The following is a 25,348-nucleotide window of genomic DNA, read 5'->3' as shown; positions in this document are numbered from 1 at the left end:
TTCAAAAATCTATGAATCAAGATTGCCCTCAACTGGTCAAAAATTCGTAAACCCAAGACTTCTAAGGATATTATTATCTCAGTAAATCCTATCCACTCACATTTTCTTCCACCAATTTCACTGTTGTCTGAATATCATTCATAGTATATATGGCTCTACTTATGTAAATTTTTGGGGGAAAGTACCTTTTTCATTTTTTTATACATTGATCACTTTTTCTTTGTCTTTCTCTTTTCCTAAGTCATCGTTACTGATGTCCATTTTAGGAGAGTTGCCAACCCATAAAGGCAATGTCCAAGTGTCAGGACAGATAGCCTATGTATCCCAGCAGCCATGGATATTCTCAGGAAGTGTCCGCCAGAACATCCTGTTTGGAGCGGAATACGATCCAAGCAAGTACAATAAAGTGGTTTATGTGGCTGCCTTAACAAGGGTGAGTTCTAATGACCATGGAATGGGATGACTAAGACCAGTCCCCAAATGTGCTCCCCAGATTGAAAATGATTAAACAAATATGGTAAAATGTACATCATTTGATAGATTTCATTTTATCTCACACTTTAGAAAAAGAACATCGGACAGGTTATCTCAATGTCAAGATATATCGTATAAAGATGTTAAAAACGTGGTCTTTTAGTGGTTTTAGTCACTCCAACTGGCTTTAGTCACCCAATTCCATGGTAAAATTATGCCCTTCCGCCATGACATCATAAGATTTCGTTGCCAAGGCATTCCACGAAGGAATGTAGATAATTCATCAAACAAGATAGATGTCTGATGTCAACAGGAATCGCCAATGTTGTCCAAGTGAGCAAATTGGGGGTTAATACTTTTCCCCAAGGAAAAAAACAAGTGCCTGAAGCAGGGCTCGAACTCAGGACCTTCTGGGTCACAGTGCGATGTCTTAACCACTCGGCCACTTCCCCCCCCCCCCCCCCCCCATCCCACGGTAATGTTATTCTAAAAGTGGCTAGGCATTATGTGCTGCTCCTGCATCAAGAGGATAAGTTAGTAAGTTGAAGTGGATGATAAGCCGTAATTCTATCCTCTCATAGTCAAACCTCAAATGAAATTTGAAGGAGATGAAATAGCAATTGCTTGGTACTCTTTGGATAGGACACTAGTCTATTGCAAAGTACTTTCTGCCAGATCTAATAGACTCAGTTACACAACCTCTGCTGGGTGGTCAGAAAAAAAAAATCTCAACTGCACCTTGGTCCCTTTGTGTGTGAAGCAAGTGCTCTACTAATTGAGCTTAGGGACCACCAAATTAAATAAGTGGAAACCTTTTTTTTATTTCTTCTGTTCCTTCCATCAGTTAATTTTAGTTACATTCATTCACTTGTTCAAAAATATGTGTTTTTTTTTAATTCTTTTTTTTTTAATTTCGACAAAAGGACTTTGAGATAATGCCTCATGGAGATGCCACCTTGATCGGAGATAGAGGAGTGAGTCTTAGCGGAGGCCAGAAGGCTCGAGTGTCCCTGGCCAGGGCCCTGTACATGGATGCAGACATCTATCTGATGGATGATCCCCTCAGTGCTGTTGATGCTGCTGTTGCCAGGCACATCTTTGAAAGGTAAGTGATAATCAATAGCATCAATAACAGTGTTGGTATCATTGGTAATTGGATAAAATTAGCAGTCAAAGATTGATAATTGGAGAAAATTAGCATCAAAGATTGATAATTGGATAAAATTAGCAGTCAAAGATTAATAATTGGGTAAAATTAGCAGTCAAAGATTGATAATTGGGTAAAATTAGCAGTCAAACATTGATAATTGGATGAAATTAGCAAAGAAAAAAAAAATATCATTGCATTTTGAGGATTTTAAAGTGACAAATATCGGAGCAGGTAGTGGAGTAAGATAAAGATCTGAAAAAGTGTGTATGAAACAGTGCCAGACAAAGCAAGAAAGAAAAATACAAGAAAAAAACGAGGCAGGCTGATTTTTTAGGATGGTTTTTTTCTTATATTTTTCTTTCTTGTTTTGCCTGGCACTATTTCACTTTTTCAGATCTACATTTTAGGGGCGTCAGCCAGAAGTGGATTAATTCTTCATTCCCTTACTTTCCTACTTTTACACCACTCAGAGGCTCCGTAGTAGACTGCCTCAACTTATTGCAAAACCGAGAGATGTTTGCTATGACTAGTGACCCGTGGCAAAACTTTGGCTCCAGTGTTGTGTCCTATTGTGGCCATTTAACACACATTTCTGCACTCGACGCAGGTGTGAATGAGTACCTGACAATTGGCATTAATGGAAATTATAAACGTGATAGTGCAAAAAGAATGCCTACCAATGTGACTTGTATAGTATAAAATAGAAATTTGGTTCCATGTGGCCTGCTTGCAAAATAAATTGAGCACTGTGAAGCGCACCATGCATGGCTTAATGCCTTGGAAGTGCACTGTATAAATGTTCATATTTATTTAATTTTTTATTTATCTATTCTCTACTGTAGATGCATCATGCGATACTTGAAAAAGAAGGCAAGAATCCTAATCACTCATCAAGTTCAATTTCTTCCTGACGTGGACACCATATACATTCTCAAAGAAGTGAGAATTTTGTAATATTCCATTCAATTGTCACTCTTTTTTTTTTTTGTTTGGTTGGTTGGTTTTATTTTGTTTTTTATTTGTTTCAGGTTTTTCTTTTTTTTTTTTTTTTTTTTTTTTTTTTTTTTTGTTTGTTTCTTCTTTTCTTTTTTTTCTGCTTTTTTAAAATGTTTTTTTTTTTACTTTCTTTCTTTTTTGTTTATTTGTTTGTTTTTTTTGTTTTTTTTTCATGATTAAAAAGAAAATTCCTCACCTTTTTCAGTCTTTTCATTCGACTGTTTAAATTCAAGTTTCTTTTTTTTTTTTAATTTCTTTCTGAATTTGGTTGCATTTTTATCTTTGCAACATATGAAATTCCTAGCACTATATATATCACTAAAGAGGTTTGGGAAGTCTTTTTGCCAACGTTTTTCAGACCTGATATTCTGATATCTTTTCTCCTGTTACTCTAGATTCAATGTAAAGTATTACCATTTTAACTTATTTAACAGATATTATTACTTGTTTCGCTCTTTACAAGATGCTAGTCTGTTGTATAAAGCTATAATAAATAAAAATGAATATAAGGACTTCAAAATACCAAACATGGAATGTTTCGGGCTCAAAACCCTTCTCCAGCCAACAACAAAAACAATAAAAATATAAACACTTTACTTAAAAACCAGATAAATTTTAAGTATTATTTTCGATGTTGGCTGAGGAAGAGTTTTGAGCCAGAAACGTCCAGTGTTTGTTTTTTATTTAAGTTGTTATATTCATTTTTTGTTTATTACTTTTTACAGTCCACAGCTTCTGGCTGTTTAGTATCATTTAGCCTGTTGTTTAATTCTATTCGGCACAAGAAATACAGAGCTAGAAAAAAGTGTTGCATAACAGGGATCAAACCTGGTTCTTTTATAATAAGATCAAGTTCTCACCAGTTGAGCTTTTGAATTTTCATGATTGAATGGTAGAGCAGTGAAAGTTATAAATGAAAACAACAAACATTTTAAAAAACACAAAACTACAACAGCTACAGCAGAGAAGAAAACGTAACAAAGTCACAATATTTTTCAAAAGCCTAAATGACCCTATCAAAAGTATAGGCCCACTTGTACTCGTTCATATCATCGACATTGAGACAGTGGAATGGTCTCTGATCTCCAATGAAAGAAAAATACTGTGGTCTGTGGAATCTTCAAAATTAAAATTGCAGACTTAAACAGGAGAAGGTAAGTTGAAGATGCAAAGATATTTTTTATAGATTTTTAAATATTTAAATCTATGTTCATAAAATTTCCTCAGGGTAAAATCACAGGACATGGCACTTTCAGTGACTTGTCCCAATCTGGGATAGATTTTTCCGAACTCCTTCAAGAGGACGAGGAAGAGGAATCAGCACCGTCCCCATCCATCCTGAAAGATTCAGCAGTCGACCCTATCACCAGCCTGACACCTCAAGTCAGCCAAGTCAGCAAGTTTGGATCCATGATTTCTCTGGGCAGCATGGCTGAGGATTACCAGGTATTGGTCATTGAAAGAATTAACTTATGGGTGGGGTCTCTTGACCTCACATAGTGGGCAGGAGGTCACTTGCCGTGTCTTATATGCCCCTATATCTATTTTTAAAAGTTGCTTTTTGTCTTTTTCTTGGAATGGGATTACTTGGTTTTGTCCTGGCTGTTGCCTGAGTCCTGGTTGGGAGTGAAACAGTCAAATATAAAGTGTTGGTCTTGGGAGATGATATTTTTTTCCTTGTAAATCATCTTCAGTTACGTGCTACTAGTATTTTCTCTTAGCTGCCAGGATTTTGAAGAATTGTTAAAGACACTGTGTGTCGACATAGTCCTGGGGGAAGTTGTTCTAGAGGGAAATGGCAGAATGGAAAAATGGGTTTACCTGGGTGAGAATTTGTGTCCTTTTCTTTTTCCCCTGCATGGTGGGAGTTTTAATTATACTATTTTTGTATATAGCTTGTGGAAATATTTGGTTGATGTCTCGATAACTCCATCAAGAAAGGCCATTAATAGTGATAAAAAGGGCATATACAGGTCTGTCTATTGACCAAAGATGGCCAAATTTGGGGTGTTTCCTTCAAATTCACATTTTTTAAACAAAAATTTTAATTCTTTTTCCAAACCAACACAATCTTGTCCCCATTGATTAAATAAGCTCATAATTTGTGTTGGGCTATCAATTTTGAAATAATATAGACATATGAGCATTCTCTTTCAAAAACTACTTACCAATAGATTTGATTTAAACCCAGCTATCCGATCACAGTTGAGTTGACCTATTGCTTCATATGCGTAGTGTGGTTGCCTAAAGATAAAACCTCAAGGTTCAGACCAAAAACAGTTGGTCTTTATCTTATCTTAAGTTTAAATATTCAAAAATGAAAGGTTACAACCATCTTGAAATGGTCCATAGTTGATCTAAACTAAGAGTGTACTAGAATAAAATGTTATATGTTGCAAACTGCTCTTGTAAATGATCATCAATTTTTCATTCTTCATCAGCCTGAACCGGTCACCTTACCAGAGGAAGAAGAGCGGGCCTCTGGCACAGTAGGCATGGGTGTCTATGTCGATTACTTCAAGGCAGGCACTGGCTTGTTCAAGTTCCTCCTGCTCATCCTCTTTAACATCCTGGCCCAGTTGTTTTACGTGGGCAGTGACTGGTGGCTGTCTCGATGGTAAGTCCAAATATGTTTTATTAACATGTCCCCAAGCTTCTGGCTGATTCTGGGAAAAGCCATTTAATTTTCATTTTTTCTTGCATCTTGCTATTTAATAAGAATTTTGTAAAGTTGTTTGCTTTAATATTAATTTTGTTTTTTATTATATTATTATATTTTTTTTAAAGTATAGGTGAGTCCTTGGAAAAGGCATTTACTCACATTCTCTCACTGAACTCAGGTGTAAAATGAGTACTTTGCTGTTAACAATGTTGTTCCTGTCCGGGAAAAAAAAATCTGTAATATCCCATAAAAGGCATAATTTCTCTCTCTCCGTTTTAAATGTTGCTGTTTGCTCGGGACCCTTTGTAATGATCTAAACTCATTTCTATCATGGGCACAAACCTGACAGATGAAATTCCACCCTGAAAAGTGCTTTGTAATGTCAATAACAAACAAACAGCAAATTAATTATGACTACCAAATAAACGGCCAGTTATTAAAACACGTGGACTCAATACCCTACTTGGGAATTCACTAAACAAACCACTGAAATGGGAACAGCATATTGATAATGTTATGGCAATAGCAAATCGTACTCTTGTTGTCCTCAGACGGAACCTATATCAGTGCCCTCCAAAGGTGACAGAACATGAGTTAGGACATTTTTTCTGTAACTTGGAGACCTCGATATAGTCTAATAATGGCACACTTTGAGACTGAATATGTAAAAATATGATAAAAATGCTCAAAATCAGCTTTTGTAAGGTGTTAGAGGATGTCCATAGGAGTTATCATGCGAAATATCAGGCCTTAAACTAAAATATGTAGGTTTATAGTATCTAGTTTTAATCAAACAACTACACTTATGTATAAAAACAAGCAACAAAGATACAATATTGATTTTTGTGGTATGCCATAGCCTTCCCCTCCCCCCCCCCCCCCCCCACACACACACACCTTAAAACAAAACAGCAGTAACTCTACCACAATAATTTACAAAACAATATAGTACATTCACAAGAAATTATCATAGCAGTAAATTCACAATTCCAATGCACAGAACCAACACATATAAAAACAGTTTTTTCCCCAAGAGCCATCAAGGAATGGAACACAATCTCACCAGAAATCCTAGATATTGAGCTTTGAGCTTTAAAAAAAAAAATTGAGCTTTTATATAGCGCAATATCCACTAAACGTGCTCAAAGCGCTTTACAAGGGGTCCCTGGCCAACAGCAACACTTAACATGTAGGACGTGACATGATACCTGTTAGGCAATATTACAATTTATTTTTTTTCGGACAGAGACAACACTGTTAACATCCAGGCACTAATTTTGCACCTGAGTACAGTGAGAGAATGTGTGTAAATAATCTTTTCCAAGGACTCAACTATGCGCCGAGCGAGGCTCGAACCCAGGACCTTCCAATCCGAAAGCGAGTGTTATACCACAAGACCACACAGCCGCACAATATTACCAACAAATTTGATCAACTATTAAACAACCACAAAATTGTATAAAATCTGCAGTGATGGATGATTCACCTTTTGTTGTTTTCTTTTTAATTTAGCTATTAAGTTTATTCCTTTGTAGACTTGCGCAAACAATGGAGTTAATTTGAATCGAGTTTATGAGGGTTTACAGGTATGAATAAATAAATATGCTCTGCTGAATAAACTTAACAACCATTCACTTAGCAGTCCATATAGAACCAAATTGTCATCTCTTAGATTACAAATAGTCTGTTAAATGTCCTTTTCTTAACTAGAACCTTACACTATGTATGAGACTGTGTCAAAAGGTCATTTTTGTGACGTTCGCCACAAAAATACTCAAATACTGTTATTTGGAAAAACTAAGGGAGAAAAATCGCTTTCATCAGTTTCTCTGGGTGACCAATGAAAAACAAACAAAAAACTGAGGATCTAACATCAACATTACGGTATTTATAGCTTTTCTTTTCAAAGGGTTGAAGAACTGTGGAAAAAGTTGATACTCTGTCCACACTTTTTTAAACCAAACTATTCCTGGTATTCTGTAGGAGTGAGAATGCAAGTTTTAAAAATTTATTTTACATTATTCCCCTGATAGAAATTGAGAAACGAATTCTCTCCTCAGTTTATCCAAAGAACTTTTTATTGGAGTATTTTTGTGGCAAGCATCACAAAAAATGGCCTTGTGACACAGACCCAACTAGTATAGTGCTTATTCCAGATTTGCCAAATCCTAAGAAATTTTTGTATTCCTACAAATTATATACCTCAGTTACGAATTTACAAAATCATCACATTTACTATGAATTTCACTACAGTGATTCATATTTTGAACAATGATATTGGTAGTACAGAAGAGGAAACTGTTCAGTGAAATTTGTCATTTTCTTTGTCCTCTCTGATTTTGATTCACATTGACTTTGACCAAAACCTAAAATGTTTGAGCAACCTAAGTAAAGAATTGAGTCGAGTCCTGTTCAATAAGTTTGGAAAACTTTTTCCACCTTCTAAAGTGAGTTTTGGTGAGACAACAATTGACTACAAATTTTTTAATGCTCTCTACTAATTTTTCTATATCTACCACTAATTTTGACAAATTGGGTTTGGAAATTTTATTATTAACACCTGACGAGAAGAAGGTAATATATGTTAGGTGCCTCAGAAGACAAAAGGCCAGAGTCTTGTGATCATTATCAGTCATCCAATAAATGACCAGGCCCTACATCACCAAACAAGATGAAAACAAAGTAAAAGACAAAAGAAGAAAAGATTCTCATATGTGTCCCACTGCCTCAGAATGTGTCCCACTGCCTCGGTTTGGTATGATGCAGAGTGAACTAGACCCCCAAAAGTGATTTTAAAATAAAAACAGAATAACAATATTTGAAACATCATTTTTTATGGCATCAACGTCTATTCTTCTCAATGAGGATTAGTATATTTCGTTATTTAGGCATTAAACAAGTCTGTTATTATTTTGAAATCCTCAGGTCAAATCAGGAAGAAGATAGATATGCAATGAAGAACAAATACCATGACTACCTGCAGGAACACAACATCAGTATAGCCAATGTCAGCCAATACACGAATAGCAACAGCAACTTGACTTTTCCGGAGATTCCCCCTGTGGATAGAGACAAAAATATTTCCATCTTTGCTGGTATCATCTTCGCTGTGTTCATCTTTGGTTTGGGCAGGGCCCTCCTTTTCTTCAAGATTGCAGTGGACGCATCCCAGACACTCCACAATAGAATGTTTGCCAGGATATTGAGATCTCCTGTGTCGTTTTTTGACACCAATCCAGTTGGTAAGTACACGCACCGACCACCCACACACAAAAAAAAAGGATTATGAGATTTTTTTTTACCTCATTTTATGTCAGAGGATCAATCTCATCCTTAATTACCTGAATTTCTTCAATTGTTATGGACAGTCAAGAATGTTGAGATCAGATTTCTCTTGGCAACTTGATCCAAAAGCAAGAACAAAATTTGATGATAGAGCATTCTCTTGTAATTATCTGTGAACTCGGTCGTCTTCCTTAAGATCTGAGTGAATCTTCTTCTTTTCCAAATAAATCTTTAAAAAATTTTTTGTTTGTTAATCTATTACTTTCCTGATACTTAAAAAATCACAATATATCTCAGAAGCTTGATACCAGCAGGTAGTTTGTTCCAAAAACAGAATGTATTTAGGAAAAGTGAGTTAACATGTGGCTATATGGTCTAATGGTACAACTCTTGCATTCGGATCGGAAGGTTCACTGTTCGAGACCCGCTCTGAGTGTTGCATAGCTGAGTCCCTGAAAAAGGCTCTTTACTCACATTCTCTCACTATTCTCAGATGTAAAATGGGTTCCTGGTCGTTAACAGTTGTCTCTGTCAGAAAAAATGTAATATGACCTGACATGTATCATGTCCCGTCCTACATGTTTGGTGTTGCTGTTGGTAAGGGATCCCTTGTTAAGCGCTTTGAGTCCGTTTAGTGGATATTGCACTATATAAATGTTCTAGTTTGTTTGTTTTTTAGTTAAGATGACTGTCAATACTGGATGGAGAAATATTATAAAGCTTTTGTGTTTGGATAAGTAAGTTTGCTATTTTGAATGCTATTATGCTATTATGTCTTGTGGAATGTTGGTTTTGCTGTGGTTTGGAGTATGAAGGGAGTGTGGTTCATTTACAAATTTTCTAAATCAGTAGGAGTCTTGCTTCTTTACTCCTTTTTTGGAGAGGTTTCCATTATGTTTGATTTGCATCTCTTTGATGTTTGTAGCAAATTTTGCTGCTCTTCTGGACACTCCCCACTGTGATGATTTCATTTATAACATAAAAGTCTCAGGTTGTGTGCGAATATTAAAGGGTTGATCTTACTTGCTATATGTATGCCTGTGACTTTAGTAGCAGGTTGGTGTTCCGACTATTAATATAAACAATACCTCACTTGACTCAGGCAGTGACATATATCATATTCTTCCTGATCATCTTCATCTTCATCATCATCATCATGGTGTGATCAATATTAACTGATTTGCCAGTGAAATGAGATATTATATGGATTTCTGTTGCTAATTGAGTATGCTATTTGTTCTGGTTCCCATCCAACAGGTCGAGTGTTGAACAGATTTTCCAAAGACGTCGGCCATATGGATGACCTTCTCCCCGTCTGTTTCTTTGATTTCATGCAGGTTTGTTTTGAACCATTTTTTTTTTTTTTTTTTTTTCTCCCCTCCTCCTTCTTAACCTACATCTTCCCCTCCTATTCCTTTTGTTCCTCTTCAATTTCATCCTCTTCTTCCTTATTTCCTTTTCCCATCCTTTACTTCCTCCTCCACCTCTCGTCCTTATTTTTCTTCCTCCTCCTCCTTCTCCTCCATCCACCTCCTCAGCCTACGTTATTTTCCTTTTCTTTCCTCCTCCTCCTCTTGTCCCTCCTCCCACCTTTCCTCCTCCTCCTCCTCCTCCTCCTCCTCCTCCTCCTCCTCCTCCTCCTCCTCCTCCTCCTCCTCCTCCTCCTCCTCCTCTTTTTCCTTTTTTTTTCTCACTGAATAAATTTTATTATGTTATTGGGTTTTTAAATTTTTTTATTGACTAGTGATATTTAATATAATCGATTTAAAAAAAAACTTTTTTTTTGTTGATAATAACCTTTGAGCCTTTCCCACTCTTCCAGTGCTCCCTCCTCATCATTGGCATCATCCTGGTGGCAGGGATAGCCAATCCCTTCGTCTTCATTCCCACAGTTCCATTGGGTGCCCTTTTTGTGCTGGTCAGAATGTACTATCTACGAACTTCTCGCAGCATAAAACGTCTGGAAGGAACATGTAAGTGTCATGAATGTTGCATTTGAATTGTGAAAGATGCTTAAAACTTATTGCCTACACTGCTATGCTGCATTTAGCTGATTCCTGGGTTAAACTGGTCTTTTTTTTTAGAATAACCAGAAACAAAAATTTTGCTTTTGGATAAAAGAAAAGTATATTATTTTTATTTTTATTTCTATGATTACTCGTGTTACGGTTATTGATATTGTTGTATTGAATCTCACTCCACAGTACGAAGTCCAGTGTTTTCCTACCTAAGTGCCAGCCTTCAAGGCCTTGCCACCATCCGATCCATGGGGATGGAATCCAAATGTATCCAGGAATTTGACGATTTTCAAGATGGCCACACAGAGGCCTGGTTTCTCTTCCTGGCGACCAGCCGATGGCTCGCTGTTCGTCTGGATTGGCTCTGTGTCTTCTTTGTCACAGCCGTTACTTTCTGTGCTGTATTAGTCGCAGACGGTAAGTTGTCTGTGATAAGAAAAAGAAAATCAATACGTAACATGTAGGGCTAGACAGGATGCTTGTCAGCGACATTACAATTTTTAAAATTAAATAAATTGAGTTTTTATATAGCGCAATATCACTAAATGTGTAGACCTGTAAATTCTCAGTCAATTAACTGAAATCAGTCAATTTGTCAAATTCAAAAATTTTAAAAAAAGGAAAGAAAGAAAGAAAGAAGTGAAGAAAGAAATAGATAATTCACAAATCGTAGTCGAATGACTGTAAAGTAATTAGGAGTGTTCCATAACGCTACGCATAGCTCATGGGAGCCGTTTATATTAACGATGGATATATTGCCAAGGCTAAGCGGCGCTTTTTAGAATTGGCGCGACGGAACACATCCCAGTGTTATTTCACACAGCCTTCGTTAAATTATTTTTTCACTTTTCAATCTGTCGTGATCCCAACGGAATTTTAACTGAGCCACCGAGTGATAAATTTCACTGTTTCATCTCAGCCAAAATTGACCACATTTACAAGCTGGGTTTAAAAGTATAAAAAAGTAAAACGCGATTGTCGGAAGTGTGTTATGTAGACACCATTAACATCTCTAGTAGATGATAACACCTTTAATTCGAAAGTTAGATAGGATAGATTGCTATAAGCTCATTTCAATTGCCTCACGTTGTAAACAAACTGGTTGACCATTTCATCACTGTTTGGGTACCTGATTTTAAGGAACAATGGTAAGCAGCCTAATTAATTTTCGTGCAAATCAGGACGTTTTCTGCCATTGCTTTGCTCATTTCGATTCTTTGGATTTTTCCGCTATGCCTGCCGAAGTTTCTTCATGATAATTCACTTCTACTTAATAATTCAGTGTATTGGCCAGAAGTCATATTTATTTGTTTTGTTTTTTTCTGTCATTAACTGATTGAAAATCAAGTTTGCTCACTGCTACATTATTCTAATGTTCTCACAATGCCTGAGCTGTTCGTGGATTGCAATTCAGACTTGTCGAGCATCGATAAAGATGTGAGGAATAAATTCAATTGGTCATGGCTAGAAGTTAAAGATGATAATGTTGATTATTTTTCTGACTATGTCAGAAAAATTCCAGGGGCAGGAATATGACTTTGATGAAGTGATCTTTACCTATATGAATGACATGCTTATTTAGCATTCCTTCTACATCAAATTATGGCAGTCATACTTCCAGTAAGAAATAACACCCACTATTTTAATGTATTGTATTTATCACTCTCCTCTCCAATGATGCCCTTATTTTTTTAGAAATAATTGAATCTTCAGTTTGTCGATGAGTTTCAGTCAATTTTTATAGAGCTCATTTACAGGTCTAAATGTGGACAAAGAGGTCCCTGGCCAAAAGCAACACTTAACATGTAGGACATGACATGACGCCTGTTAGGCGATATTACAATTTTTTCGGACATAGACAATGCTGTAAACGGCCAGGTACTCATTTTGCACCTGAGTACGGTGAGAGAATGTGATTAAAAAGTCTTTTCCAAGGACTCAACTATGCGCAGAGCGAGGCTCAAACCCAGAACCTTCCGATCCGAAAGCGAGTGTTATACCACATAGCCGCACAAATTTTTTTGGACAAGAGGCAACGACCAGGTACTCTTTATACACCTGAGCACAGTGAGAGAATGTGAGTAAAGAGCCTTTTCCAAGGACTCAACGAAGCACCGCTTAGAGCAAGACTCAAACCCTGGACCTTCTGATCCTTAGGCAAGTGTCATACCACTAGACCATGTAGCCACACAGAAGAAAAAGAAGAAGAAATAAGGAAGTAAAAATAAATCCAGAGTGTACCCCGAGTATTTGTTTATGAACTGTGTTCTGTATTCTGTACCTTATAAGCAACCAGAACCCTGTATATCCCAACAGTGAGTGGCTTTATGTGGTTTGAAGTCTGGTGGTTCGGCTTTTGCCATGTGACTGGGTGGGGTTTGAATCCCTTGGAAAAGGTTTTTACTCACATTCTACTCAAATGCAACAGCATTACCTCTGTAGAAATGAATTGCAATAGTGCCTGACATATGCACACCTGCCTAGTAATATGAAATATATGTTAAAAAAATTGAACTTTTATATAGCACAATATCCAAAGCGCTTTACAAGGGGTCCCTGGTCAATAGCAACATTTAACATGTAGCACTGGACATGACACCTGTTAGGCGATATTACAATTGTTCGGACAAAGAAATGCTGTTAACAACCAAGTACTCATTTTACACCTGAGTATGGTGAGAGAATGTGAGCAAAGAGCCTTTTCCAAGACTCAACTATGTGCCTAGCAAGGCTCGAACACAAGACCTTCTGATCCAAAAATGAATGTCATACCACTAGTCACACTTTTATAGTATTATGAATTGTGACCCTTATGTCAAACATTTCGAGCTTATTTTTTGGGTATTGCGCTATTTTAAAATCTCAATTTTGTTTTGTATTTTTCTTTCTTTTTTTTCTTTTTTGAAGTGGGAGGTATAAAAAATACACTTCCTGTCAATCCTCAGTTTTACCTTTTTTAAAAATGTTATCACAGAAATGAGTGCTGGATTGGCTGGTCTGTCTATAACTTACTCCATGACCTTGATGGGGATGTTTCAGTGGGGTGTTCGTCAGAGTGCCGAGGTGGAAAATCAGGTAAGGGTACCCAGAAGGTTCACTCACAAGTGCTGTACAAACCTTGAAATATTATTATTATCATTATTATTATTATATTATTATTATTATTATTATTATTATTATTATTATTATTATTATTATTATTATTATTATTATTATTATTATTATTATTATTATTTAAAAGCAACTTTTTTTTTGTTTTTGAAAAAACAATATAGCTTGACACAAATGATTTAAAAGATGGATTGTTTCCCTACCTTATAGATTTCATCTTTGTCACTGTTAACGACAGCCTTTTATCTGTAAAAGAAGATAATGGGGATTATTTATGTGGACATCAAAACCTCCTAACACATTCATTTTAGGTATAAAATTTGTCTGGAAAAGGGATACGTGACAGGTAATTTGCTCTGTATAAAATGGAAATTTTGTTCCCTGTAGCCTGCTGAGGAAATGAGCTTATTTTATGAGGGGCAGTGAGATAGATACTACTGTGAAAATGCTCCAGATGTATATAAATATTGTGGTGCCTCAGCGATACAAGTCTTGTAACAAATCAAAGCAATATTGAGTGTAATGATTGACTGGATGGTGACAGTGATCACAAAACTTTTGAGTCCTGATAGCTCAGTTGGTAGAGCACTCTCTTCACACACAAAGGGACCGAGATCGATCATGGGTAAAGTCAAGATTTTTTCGGACCCCTCTGTCCACCCAGCACTGACTGGTAGCCAGGTAAGAAATATGTGGTGAATAGTACTTTTTAATAGACTAGCATCCTTTCAAAATGGTAGCGAGCAATTGGTATTTTCCATCTCACACTATAGAAACCTAAATTAACTCTGGCTCCATTAGCCTAATGGGTCTGACTGACTACTTTAGACTCATAACTCCACCTTACTCGGGTGTTAATTGTACCAGATCATTGACGTAGTCCTACTAAGCAGTGACTGAATGACAACTTGTTCTATATAAAATACATATTTTATTCTGCATGACCTACTTTGGGAATAAATAATGCATTGTAAAGTGTGTTGAATTCGATTAACTTCTTAGCTTTATAAACTTTCGTTTTTAAACATTTAAAATTTTTTTTTCACACAGATGATATCAGTGGAGAGAGTGCTAGAATATTCCAAGTTACCGGAAGAAGCAGAACTAGAATCCGATAAAGACAAGAAGCCCCCACCTGGTTGGCCCCAAGAGGGAGCCATTGAGGCCGAGTGCATAAGCCTCCGGTACTCCAGTACTGGGCCCTATGTCCTGAAAGGGTTAAGCTTTGCCATCAAAGGGAGGGAAAAGGTAAGGACACAGTGGCTATTGTTTTGGCCTTCATGAAGATGATGAGACTAATAACAATAATAATAATAACAACAACAATTGTGATGATGATAATGATAATAATATTAATAAGAAGAAGAAGTAGAAAAAAATATATGTTTTTTTATAAAGCCCCTTACCCTGTTTCTGGTCAGTTATAGGCTATTAGTTTACGAAAGCTATACTCCCTCCTACCCCCCCCCCCTCCTTTCTTTGACCAGACAAAAAAGTTATAGTTGTCCTTGAATGATCTGTATCTATCAGGTTGGCATTGTTGGTCGTACTGGTGCTGGCAAGAGTTCCTTGATCACTGCATTATTCCGGATGGCAGAACCTGTTGGTGTGATCACCATCGACGGCATCAATATTCAGAAGATTGGGCTCCATGACCTCAGGAATAACATATCTATTATACCGCAGGTTGGTTTGGTGTTTTTCCCAGTCTTTTGTCTAAGGACATCAACCAGTTGAATTGAGCTTAAATTGAGCTTTTATATAGTGCAATATCCACTAAATCTGTTCAAAGCGCTTTACAATGTGTCCCTGGCCAACAGCAACATTTAACATGTAGGACAGGACATGACGCCTGTTAGGCGATATTACATTATTTTATTTCAGACAGAGACAACGCTGTTAACGGCCAGGTACTCATTTTACACCTGAGTACAGTGAGAGAATGTGAGTAAAGAGCCTTTTCCAAGGACTCAACTATGGGCCGAGCGAGGCTCGAACCCAGCAGGACCTTCTGATCCAAAAGCGAGTGGCATACCACAAGACCACATAACCGCTAACCAGTTAGCTCAATTAAGCTTTGAATGAGTAATAGGCTATAGTAAGTGATGAAGAATTGAATGAATCCTTTATGGTGAGATTGGATGTACGCAATAAAATACAAATTATGAATGACAGGCTTTTTGTACTCTGCCATCTTAAGGAAAAAGATTGTTTGTTTACTTGAAATGTGTAGCCACGTAGTCTTTTTCCTTAAGTACTGTACTGTATGAAACGGATATTTGGCTCATTTGATCTTTAAGGTCCAATGAAGGGAATAAAGATAGCATTGTATCACTAGGTGAAATTAAACTTGAATCTATGCAACGCCACAGGCAACTTTGATTCAGACACATTTTTACTCACATTTGCTTAAAATCTTCTTTTACCATTTCTCTTAAAGGATCCTTTTCTATTTACTGGCACTCTCCGCAAAAATCTGGACCCATTTTTGGAACATAAAGATGAAGCATTGTGGCGAGCCTTGGATGAGGTGAGATTTCTTTACAATGATAATTTTTCCTTCTTTTATTTAGATTTCTATATACTATTGGATTTGTTATATACAGTGTGATAATGATTCTTAATGATTTAAAACTTTCAAGATTATACATTTAAAAAAGTAGTCCCCAGAGCCATTAAGCCCATGGAGCCGAAGTTTATCCCTGTGTCTATAGTGTAAAACAGACAAGCAGTTGCTTGCTATCCTTTGGATAGGACTAACTGAGCTATCAGGACTCCCAGATTACACATTACCTACTTTCAATTAACATTGGAGCCCGATACTGATATGGCTAGAGGACTTTCTAACCCTGCAGGGGAGAAAATGCAAGCAGTCCCCATAACATCTCTTGATGGAGAGTTGACAAAAAAAACAAAAAAACAACACAAGTTCTATTGTTTGAGAGAAAAAGATGTATTAGAAGTGGAGACTGTCATAATAACAGAAAATGTAGCATAAATTTTGGAATATGTAACCCACTACCTCAATCTTGTATTATGTAAGGGTGAACTAAGTGCAAAAAAGTGAATTTAAATTGAAAATTATCAGACGATGGAATTTTAAGAAGCTATATTTATAAAGTTATTAGCTCAACCCAAGGCTCTTATTTTTGACCATGTATATTATTATTATTATTATTATTATTATTATTATTATTATTATTATTATTATTATTATTATTATTATTATTATTATTATTAATTTTTTGGGGGGTTTTAAAAAATTTTTACCACATTTTTTTTGTTTTTTGTTGGGGGGGGGGGGGGGGATAAAATAAGATAATATTTAATGTAATTATATCTCACGTTATATCCAGGTAAAGTTGAAAGATCAGATAAAGGACCTCCCTCAAGGCTTGAGCACAGAGGTATCTGAAGGTGGCAACAACTTCAGTGTAGGACAGAGACAGCTCATTTGTCTGGCCAGGGCTGTTCTACGCAACAACAGGATTCTACTCATTGACGAGGCCACAGCCAATGTGGACCCTAAGTAAGACATGATGCGTCTCGGACCTTAAGGAGGACAAAAGGCTACAACTGTGCTCTTCAGGCTTACCCAGTTTTGGGCAATTTTCCATACTAGGGAATATGATAATCCTGCCTCTTTCACCACTCTGTCCACAGATCTTCTTCTCCTTACCTTGTCCTCCTCCTCCTCCTCCTCCGAAAAAGAAAATACAGTATATTGAGAAGGAAAAGTTTAGGTTCAGAGGGAGGTGGGGAGGGGGCGGGGGGGGGGGGGCGGAGGGGGTTAAATTATGTTGTTGCTTGTTTGTTCTTTGTTTTGTTTTGTTTTTAAAAATTAACTTTAAGATTTTACGTATAACTAAACAATAGGAAATTAATACTCAACTATTTTCTTTGCATTTGTCTGTAGCTTGACAATTTCCCTCATCTCTAATATAAATTGAAAACAAAATTTTCTATCATGAAAAAGAAAGACAGACAAAACAATATTTTAAGTATTAGATTAGGTCACACTAGCCATGTACAACAGTGATAGCAAAACAATGACGTACTAATTGTAGTAATGGTTGTGTAGTAGTAGTAGTGGTAGTAGTGTAATATTTGTAGGAGTGAAGTAGTATCATTAGTAGTAGTAGTAGTGGGAGTAGTAGTTGTTGTGGTACTTGTAGTAGTAGTAGTTGTAGTTAGGTAATAGTAGTAGTACCCCGTGTGGTGTCCGGGGTCCCTCAACTGAGAGGGTCAAGAATAGCCCAACGTCAAGCCAGCGTGTCGTAAAAGGCGACTAATGGTGTGTGATTCCCCCATCTTTGAGTCACCTGGTCCTCCAGGTTGGGGGTTGGCAAAGGGTTAACACCCCTTTCCGTTAAACTCAAACCGTTACAGAAACACAGACAGACAAAACAAATCCTTTTTTTAGCTTGGGCGACCGAAGAGTTTCTGGAATTACAGAATTTATGAAGGACAACAGACAAAGCCGAAAGGACTCTGCTGACCCGATGACGTCTTCGCCAAACAAGCAGCTTCGAATTGCGTCGTGGAACGTTCGCACCATGTATGAAGCAGGAAAAAGCTCTCAAGTTGTGACTGAGATGAGAAGATACAGGCTGCATATACTTGGAGTAAGCGAAACCCACTGGATACAATCCGGACAGAAACACCTCAAGTCTGGGGAGAAAATTTTATATTCAGGGAGAGGGGACGGGATTCATACACAGGGAGTAGGAATAATTCTAAGCAAGTTTGCCCAGAAGTCACTGAGAGGATGGGAACAATGCGGAGAAAGGATCATCATGGCGTCCTTTACAACACGGAGTCAGAAGATCAGCATGAACATTGTACAGATCTATGCCCCAACAAATGATGCAACAGATGAGGACAAAGATACATTTTATGGTCTGCTACAACAAGTCATTGACAAGTTGCCAAGGAAAGACATCAACATATTGATGGGAGATGCTAATGCAAAAGTGGGACAGGATAACGTAGGCTATGAAGGTATCATGGGACGTCATGGCATGGGAGAAATGATAATGGTGAGAGATTTGCAAATTTCTGTGCATTCAACAGTTTGGTGATTGGAGGATCAGTGTTCCCCCATAAGAGGATCCACAAAGCAACTTGGGTCTCACCAGATGGTGTGACAGAGAATCAGATTGATCATTTCTGTATCTCTCGTAGATTCAGACGTTCATTGGAAGATGTGACAGTACGGAGAGGGGCAGATGTTGGATCAGACCACCACCTGCTATTGGCAAAGCTTAAGCTCCGACTCAGAAAACACGGGGCCAGATCACATACAAGAAGAAAATTCGAGGTGAATGCACTTGGTGGGGAAAAGAATGAGGAATTCAAACTACGATTGAGTAATAGATTCCAACCTCTTACTGAGCTCGAGAGGACATAGATGTAGAGTCACATTGGGCAAAGATCAAGGAAGTCTACATAACAACTTGCCACGAGGTATTGGGGGTAAAGAAATCGGAACATAAAGAATGGATAAGTCCAACCACCTTGGACCTTATTGAAAAGAGAAGAACAAGGAAGGAACAAGTGAATGCAAGCCGAACAAGGGCTTCAAGACTGGATGCACAAGAGCAGTATCGAGCCATAGCTAAGGAAGTCAAAAGATCTGTGAAGAAAGACAAGGAAGCATTCATGAACAGACTTGCAGAGAAAGCAGAAGCAGCAGCGACTGGAGGACACATGAGGATCCTTTATCAAACTACCAAGACACTTGCTGGAAAATATGGGAAACTAGAGGTACCAGTCAAAGACAAAGATGGGAAAACTATTTTTGGAAAAGAGGCTCAATCTGAACGATGGAGGGAACATTTCAACTGCCTTCTGAACAGACCACCACCAGACAACCAGCCAGAAATTTTGCCTGCAAGGAATGAGATACCAATTAGCTGTGATCCACCATCGATAGCAGAGATTGTGGGTGCCATTAACAAGATGAAAAGGGGGAAAGCTGCTGGACCAGACCAGATTCCACCGGAGGCTCTAAAAGTTGATGCGGAAAGAAATGCTGAGGCCCTGCACCCACTATTTGAGAGAATCTGGAATGACGGGATATTCCCAAAGGATTGGAAGGAAGGACATCTTATCAAGCTTCCAAAGAAAGGGGACCTCAGTAATTGTAATAATTATCGAGGCATCACTCTTCTTTCTATCCCAGGAAAGGTTTTCAACCGTATTATTTTAGAGAGAATTAAGAATGCAACAGATGCTAAACTGCGGGACGAACAGGCAGGTTTTCGGAAAAACCGTTCAACCACCGACCAGATTGCCTCTCTGCGAGTCATAGTGGAACAGTCTATAGAATGGAACTCTCCTCTTATTGTCAACTTTCTGGATTACGAGAAGGCTTTCGACAGTATTGACAGAGCAACATTGTGGAAAATTCTGGCACATTATGGTCTCCCTGAAAAGATAGTAAACCTCATTAAGGAAATGTATGAAGGATCAAGTTGCAGGGTTGTACATGAAGATCAGCTTACTGACAGCTTTGAAATTAAGACTGGTGTCAAGCAGGGATGCTTGCTCTCTCCATTCCTGTTCATCCTTGCCATTGATTGGCTAATGAAGGAAACCTCCAAAGGGAGAAGAAATGGGATACAGTGGACCCCCTGGACACAGTTGGATGATCTGGATTTTGCAGATGATCTGGCTCTTTTGTCCCACACCCAGGACCAGATGCAAGCAAAAACCACAATTATAAACAGCCTCTCGGAATCAATTGGTCTAAGAATTCACCCTGCAAAGTCAAAGGTCTTGAGGATAGGTACGCGTCAAAGGGAGCAGATCAAAGTAAAAGATCAGGAACTCGAAGATATAGACACTTTCTGCTATCTCGGAAGTATAATTGACAAGGATGGAGGCACGGAAGCAGAGGTGAAAGCACGAATAGGAAAGGCACAGGCTGCATTCACATCTTTGAACAGAGTTTGGAGAACTAAAGATATCTCCCTTCAACTAAAGCTAAGACTTTTCAACTCAAACGTGAAGTCTGTCCTACTGTATGGATGTGAAACTTGGAACGCATCACAGGCATGTATAAGGAGGGTACAGATTTTCGTAAACAGGTGCATGCGTAAGCTACTCAGAATAAAATGGATGGATAGAATAAAAAATGAAGAAGTATGGAAAAGAACACAGCAGAAACCAGTGGGAGAGGATATAGGAAGAAGACGATGGAGGTGGATTGGACACACGCTTAGAAAGAATGACTCAACTATAACAAAGAAAGTATTGGACTGGAACCCTCAGGGCAGAAGATCAAGGGGAAGGCCACGAGGAACATGGAGAAGAATTAAAGAAGCTGATATACAGAGAAGTGGTAAGACCTGGAATGAGATAAAAAAAAGTTGGCTCAGGATAGAGAAGGATGGAAACTGTTTGTCTGTGGCCTATACCCTGACCCAGGGTGAAAAAGGCAATGAAGATGAATAGTAGTAGTAAGAGTGTAGTTGTAGCAATTGTAGTAGTAGTAGCAGAAAGGTCCACTCTCGATAATCACAACTTTCGGATAATCGCAACATTTCCCAGGAAATGGGATTAGTTCTATATAAAAGTCACTGGTTAATCGCAACAATTTTAAGACCTCAAAAAGTGGCAAATTCAAGAACTCAATCAAACAAAGTCTCATGATTAAATTTCACCATGGCATTGTGATCAATGAGCTTTGTGAGAGCTTATTGTCTTTCATCACAGCTAATCTCTTTGACTCTTATTACAAATGTTGAGAACAAAAGAGTGAAAGTTAATCCAATCTGAATGAGATGTCGGCTTGCATCAGAGCCTGCTTTTGCTTGTCAAAATGTATACAGGGCTGCCATATAGTTTTTGTTTCATTCAAAGTGCTCAGTCTGTGGTGAACTAAGAATGTTTACAACAAGTGGAACAATGTTTACAACAACTGGAACAATGTTTACAACAACTGGTTTGAGTTTACCATATATGGTATGAAACAGATTAGTGGTTAACTCAAAATTGCTATCAAAGATGAAATTGACCAAATATGCCACAGCTTGGAAAAAACAAAACACGAAGACTGAGAAACCATGGCTTCCCCTAACAAGAGGAACTATTTCACGTCACAGATAAAACTTCAATTCATCTCCTAAACCAACTCAGACAGAACTTGCCAAAAAATACAGCATCTCCAAAAGTTAGATTTAAAGTCTAATAAAAAACAGTGACAGCTTTGAAAAGAGTGCTTGAACATTATCAAATCTAAATTGCAAAAAGCAATGTTATGGTCAACTAGGTGAAGTTAAGAATGCCCTAGTTTTGTGGTTGGGCAATAAGCTTGAACAAGGTGCCAGGCCATCGGGTGACCTTTGATGCCTTCTTAGGGAAATGAGTGAAGTCAAACGCAGAGAAAAATGATGGAATTTTTATAATAAAAAGAAAAGAAAAAAACAAAAGTTTTAATGAGGCCGTGAATGGTACCAAGCCTGTGTAAACTTAAAGGAGAAAATGTTGCAATAGTGGAAACTCAACTTCGATTAATTGCAACTTCGGATAATTGAAACTTTGGTTGGTCACAACATTTTTGCTGATCCCAAGATGTTACAATTATCTGAAGTGGACTGTAGTAGAAGTGGAGGAGTAGAAGGGTTATTTTCACTAGATCATGACTACCATTCCTTGATAAATAATCTGTTCAATTACATTTTGATACTCCCCACGTCCACAGTACTGATGAATTGATCCAAGCTACCATCCGCAGCAAGTTCCATGAATGCACTGTGATGACCATTGCACATCGACTTCATACTATCATGGACTCAGATAGAGTAATGGTAAGGCCTCTCTCTCTCTCTTTCTCTCTCTCTATCTCTCTCTCTCTCTCTTCTCTCTCTCTCTCTCTCTCTCTCTCTCTCTCTCTCTCTCTCTCTCTCTCTCTCTCTCTCGCTCCCTGTGTATGTGTCCGTCCATCCCCTCCTCCCAATTTTTTTCATCATAATGAAACTAGTGAATACACTGCGCATATTGATAGCATATTTTCTTTTCATCAACAACAGGTCCTGGATAACGGCAATATAATGGAGTTTGATACACCATACACTCTGTTGAGCCAAGGTCATGGTCATTTGTATGACATGACTCAGCAGACAGGAAAAGTAGAATTTGACCGGTTGTTGGAGATAGCCAAGGAGGCATCACTGAACAGGTAATTGCTGAACCAACATAGAATTAGAAGCTGAGTGTTGTCCAGTAGTTAATGCCAATAGTAATGTTTCTGTGTTTGACTTGCCCACAGTTAAATCACTCTCCAAAACTAATCATCCATTTCAGTGTAGTTACTCAACGTAGGTCATTGTAAACAAAAATCTGGGGAAACTGCTGAATCATAATTCATTATTTAAACATTTAAGTTCTAGATCAAGAATGAACAGTTTTGTAAGAACTGTTTATACATCATTTTCCTGAGCTTTATTTATTAATAAGATGTTTAATGTTATCACACGAAGAATAAAAAAAATATTTTGTCAGTTTTCTGTAAAAACCTTGAAGTCAAAATGGTTTATTAATCTGTCGATTGTTTTAAATCAAATTGTATTTATGCTTCCAGTTTGTCAAAAAATAGGGTGAGCTCAGCAGTGTTATGTTCATATTATAACCCAACAATAAATAATGAAGAATGAATAATAAAAAGGATTATTGCTAAAATGAATATTTAATCCATAATCGTGCAGAGTTGAGTCCTTGTAGTAAAAGTTCATTATTCGCATTCTTTCAATCTACTCTGATGTAATATGAGTTCCTGATGTGTATTAGCTTTGTCTCTGTGGAATATAGATTATAATAACGCCTTATAGGCATCAATGTTTCATCCCACATTTTAAATGTTGCTGTTGTCTTGTGACTTCTTGTAAAGTGCTCTGAGCATATTTAGTGGATATTCCCCTAAGCAAAAGATCCTTCTTATTAAATGGTAAAAAATTATATATATATATATATATATATATATATATATATATATATATATATATATATATATATATATATATATATATATAATATATATATATATATATAGCCAGGCCTCTCAATAAGCCCTTGGTACCAGGTATTTGACTTCAGATACCATTTTCTTTGTTTCCACATTCAACTGGATATTGTTGTGGAGACCTTCGAGTTAAGGCGGAATGAGTCTGGGATTAGAGAAGGAGCTTCTATTTAATAGAGAGGGTTTTATCTAGTTATTATTCATAGCCTTGTTGAAATTTTCTCTATCACAGATCCACAAAGCCATTAACAGAAACCACCCCAATCACTGTGCCCAATGGCCAAGCTCGGAGCAAGGAGGACAACACACTACGAGACTTGACCTTTGTCAGTAGCAGTCCCAGTGCCAGCAGTGGTAATAGCAATCAAGATCTTGTCCCGTATGAATTGGAAGATATTGTAAAGACTTTGGAGTTACCTTTCATGGATAGCGAAGATGAAGAAGAGTCGATGAAGGAGGTGGAGGAGGAAGAGTTGGAAGCCGAGGAAAGTTCAAGAAGTTTATTGCCTACAGAGTCAAGTCTTGACCGTAGATTGAAGAATGGACTTTCTTTCGAGCCAATAGAATCAAGTGTTGATGATGATAATGGTGACGGTAAAGTGTCAATGCTTAAAAAATTGGAGTCCAGTGTTGATGGACTTCAAGAAGATGATGACATTGATGAGGATGATAGTGAAGTTACCAGTAAGCCATCGTTTACTTCTAAAAAAGTAGAATCAAGTGTAGATGATGATAATGAAGATGATGAAGAATCCATTTCCAGAATAGTTGAGTCCAGTGTTGATGACGGTGGCGATGATGAAGAATTGCCACCTAAAAGTGTGGAGTCAAGTGTAGATGGAGTTTCTAAGAAGGATAATATGGATGATGCTGTGAGAGATAGTCCTGATGATGACTATGACGATGGTGATAATGATGATGATGATGAGAAGGAAACATTGCTGTTATCAAAAGGGCCCGGCTCTAGTGTTGATGATGACAGTTCAAGTGTTGATGATGTTGTAAGAAAGAAAAAGAAGAAAAAATTAGGAAAAAAAGAGGATGGTGCAAGAAAGATGGATGATTTTGGTGTTGAGGAGAATGATGAAGATGATGAGAATGATGAGGAAGTGTCATTATTAAAAAGAAAAAGCGATTTCTACAATGTTTTCCCAAAAAACAAGAAAGACAATTATGATGATGATGATGTGGTGGATGTATGATAGTTATGTATTGAAAGTAATTTTTGGATGCTAGGTGGTAATGACAATAATGAATGATAATGATGTAGCAATTGTGGGATTGACTCTTTTGTATGATATTGCCATTGTCAGGTGCCTACATATCTGCTTGATATTTATGGAGATAAACTTTTTTATGTCCTATAAAATTCAGAAAAGTTGTAAATGAAAGAGCCAGAAAAGTCATCATTCCCCGAAAAAAAAAAAAGAATTGTGCTCTCCTGAATGGGATGAATTTATTCCTCAGTTACTTCGATCCAGTTTTGTCTCACTCTATCCTACATAATTTTATTTTTTTTAATTGTTATTTTGAACTAGTGTCGGCTTTCCTATTTTTAAATTGGTTATAGATCCAAGCAATTGAACTATGATTGTCCTGAACTGTTGTAAGAACATGATTTAAAAGGA

At 37.3% G+C, this 25,348-nt stretch overlaps 1 protein-coding gene across 17 annotated transcripts in view; it reads left to right on the top strand.

The window, feature by feature from the left end:
- Positions 1–25,148, top strand: part of LOC144980920 (ATP-binding cassette sub-family C member 4-like) — a 139,549-nt gene extending 114,401 nt beyond the window's left edge. For all 17 annotated transcript variants that reach the window (XM_078928843.1, XM_078928847.1, XM_078928841.1 and 14 more), the window contains 17 exons: positions 242–433; positions 1,398–1,579; positions 2,467–2,563; positions 3,848–4,066; positions 5,062–5,237; positions 8,208–8,524; positions 9,825–9,904; positions 10,390–10,540; positions 10,772–11,002; positions 13,560–13,660; positions 14,747–14,944; positions 15,227–15,382; positions 16,137–16,226; positions 17,053–17,225; positions 22,404–22,509; positions 22,732–22,880; positions 23,953–25,148. In XM_078928843.1, the coding sequence (XP_078784969.1) occupies positions 242–433; positions 1,398–1,579; positions 2,467–2,563; positions 3,848–4,066; positions 5,062–5,237; positions 8,208–8,524; positions 9,825–9,904; positions 10,390–10,540; positions 10,772–11,002; positions 13,560–13,660; positions 14,747–14,944; positions 15,227–15,382; positions 16,137–16,226; positions 17,053–17,225; positions 22,404–22,509; positions 22,732–22,880; positions 23,953–24,922 (3,588 nt within the window). In that variant the 3' untranslated portion in view covers positions 24,923–25,148. The remainder of the gene's footprint in view (positions 1–241; positions 434–1,397; positions 1,580–2,466; positions 2,564–3,847; positions 4,067–5,061; positions 5,238–8,207; positions 8,525–9,824; positions 9,905–10,389; positions 10,541–10,771; positions 11,003–13,559; positions 13,661–14,746; positions 14,945–15,226; positions 15,383–16,136; positions 16,227–17,052; positions 17,226–22,403; positions 22,510–22,731; positions 22,881–23,952) is intronic.
- Positions 25,149–25,348: the final 200 nt, after the last annotated feature.

The sequence above is a fragment of the Berghia stephanieae genome, chromosome 10 (assembly GCF_034508935.2).
Source record: "Berghia stephanieae isolate SIO BIC M18660-M18661 chromosome 10, UCSD_Bste_1.3, whole genome shotgun sequence".
Lineage (NCBI taxonomy): Eukaryota > Metazoa > Mollusca > Gastropoda > Nudibranchia > Aeolidiidae > Berghia > Berghia stephanieae.
Note: the sequence above shows the minus strand (reverse complement) of the source record. Positions and strands in the feature narration are given on the sequence as shown.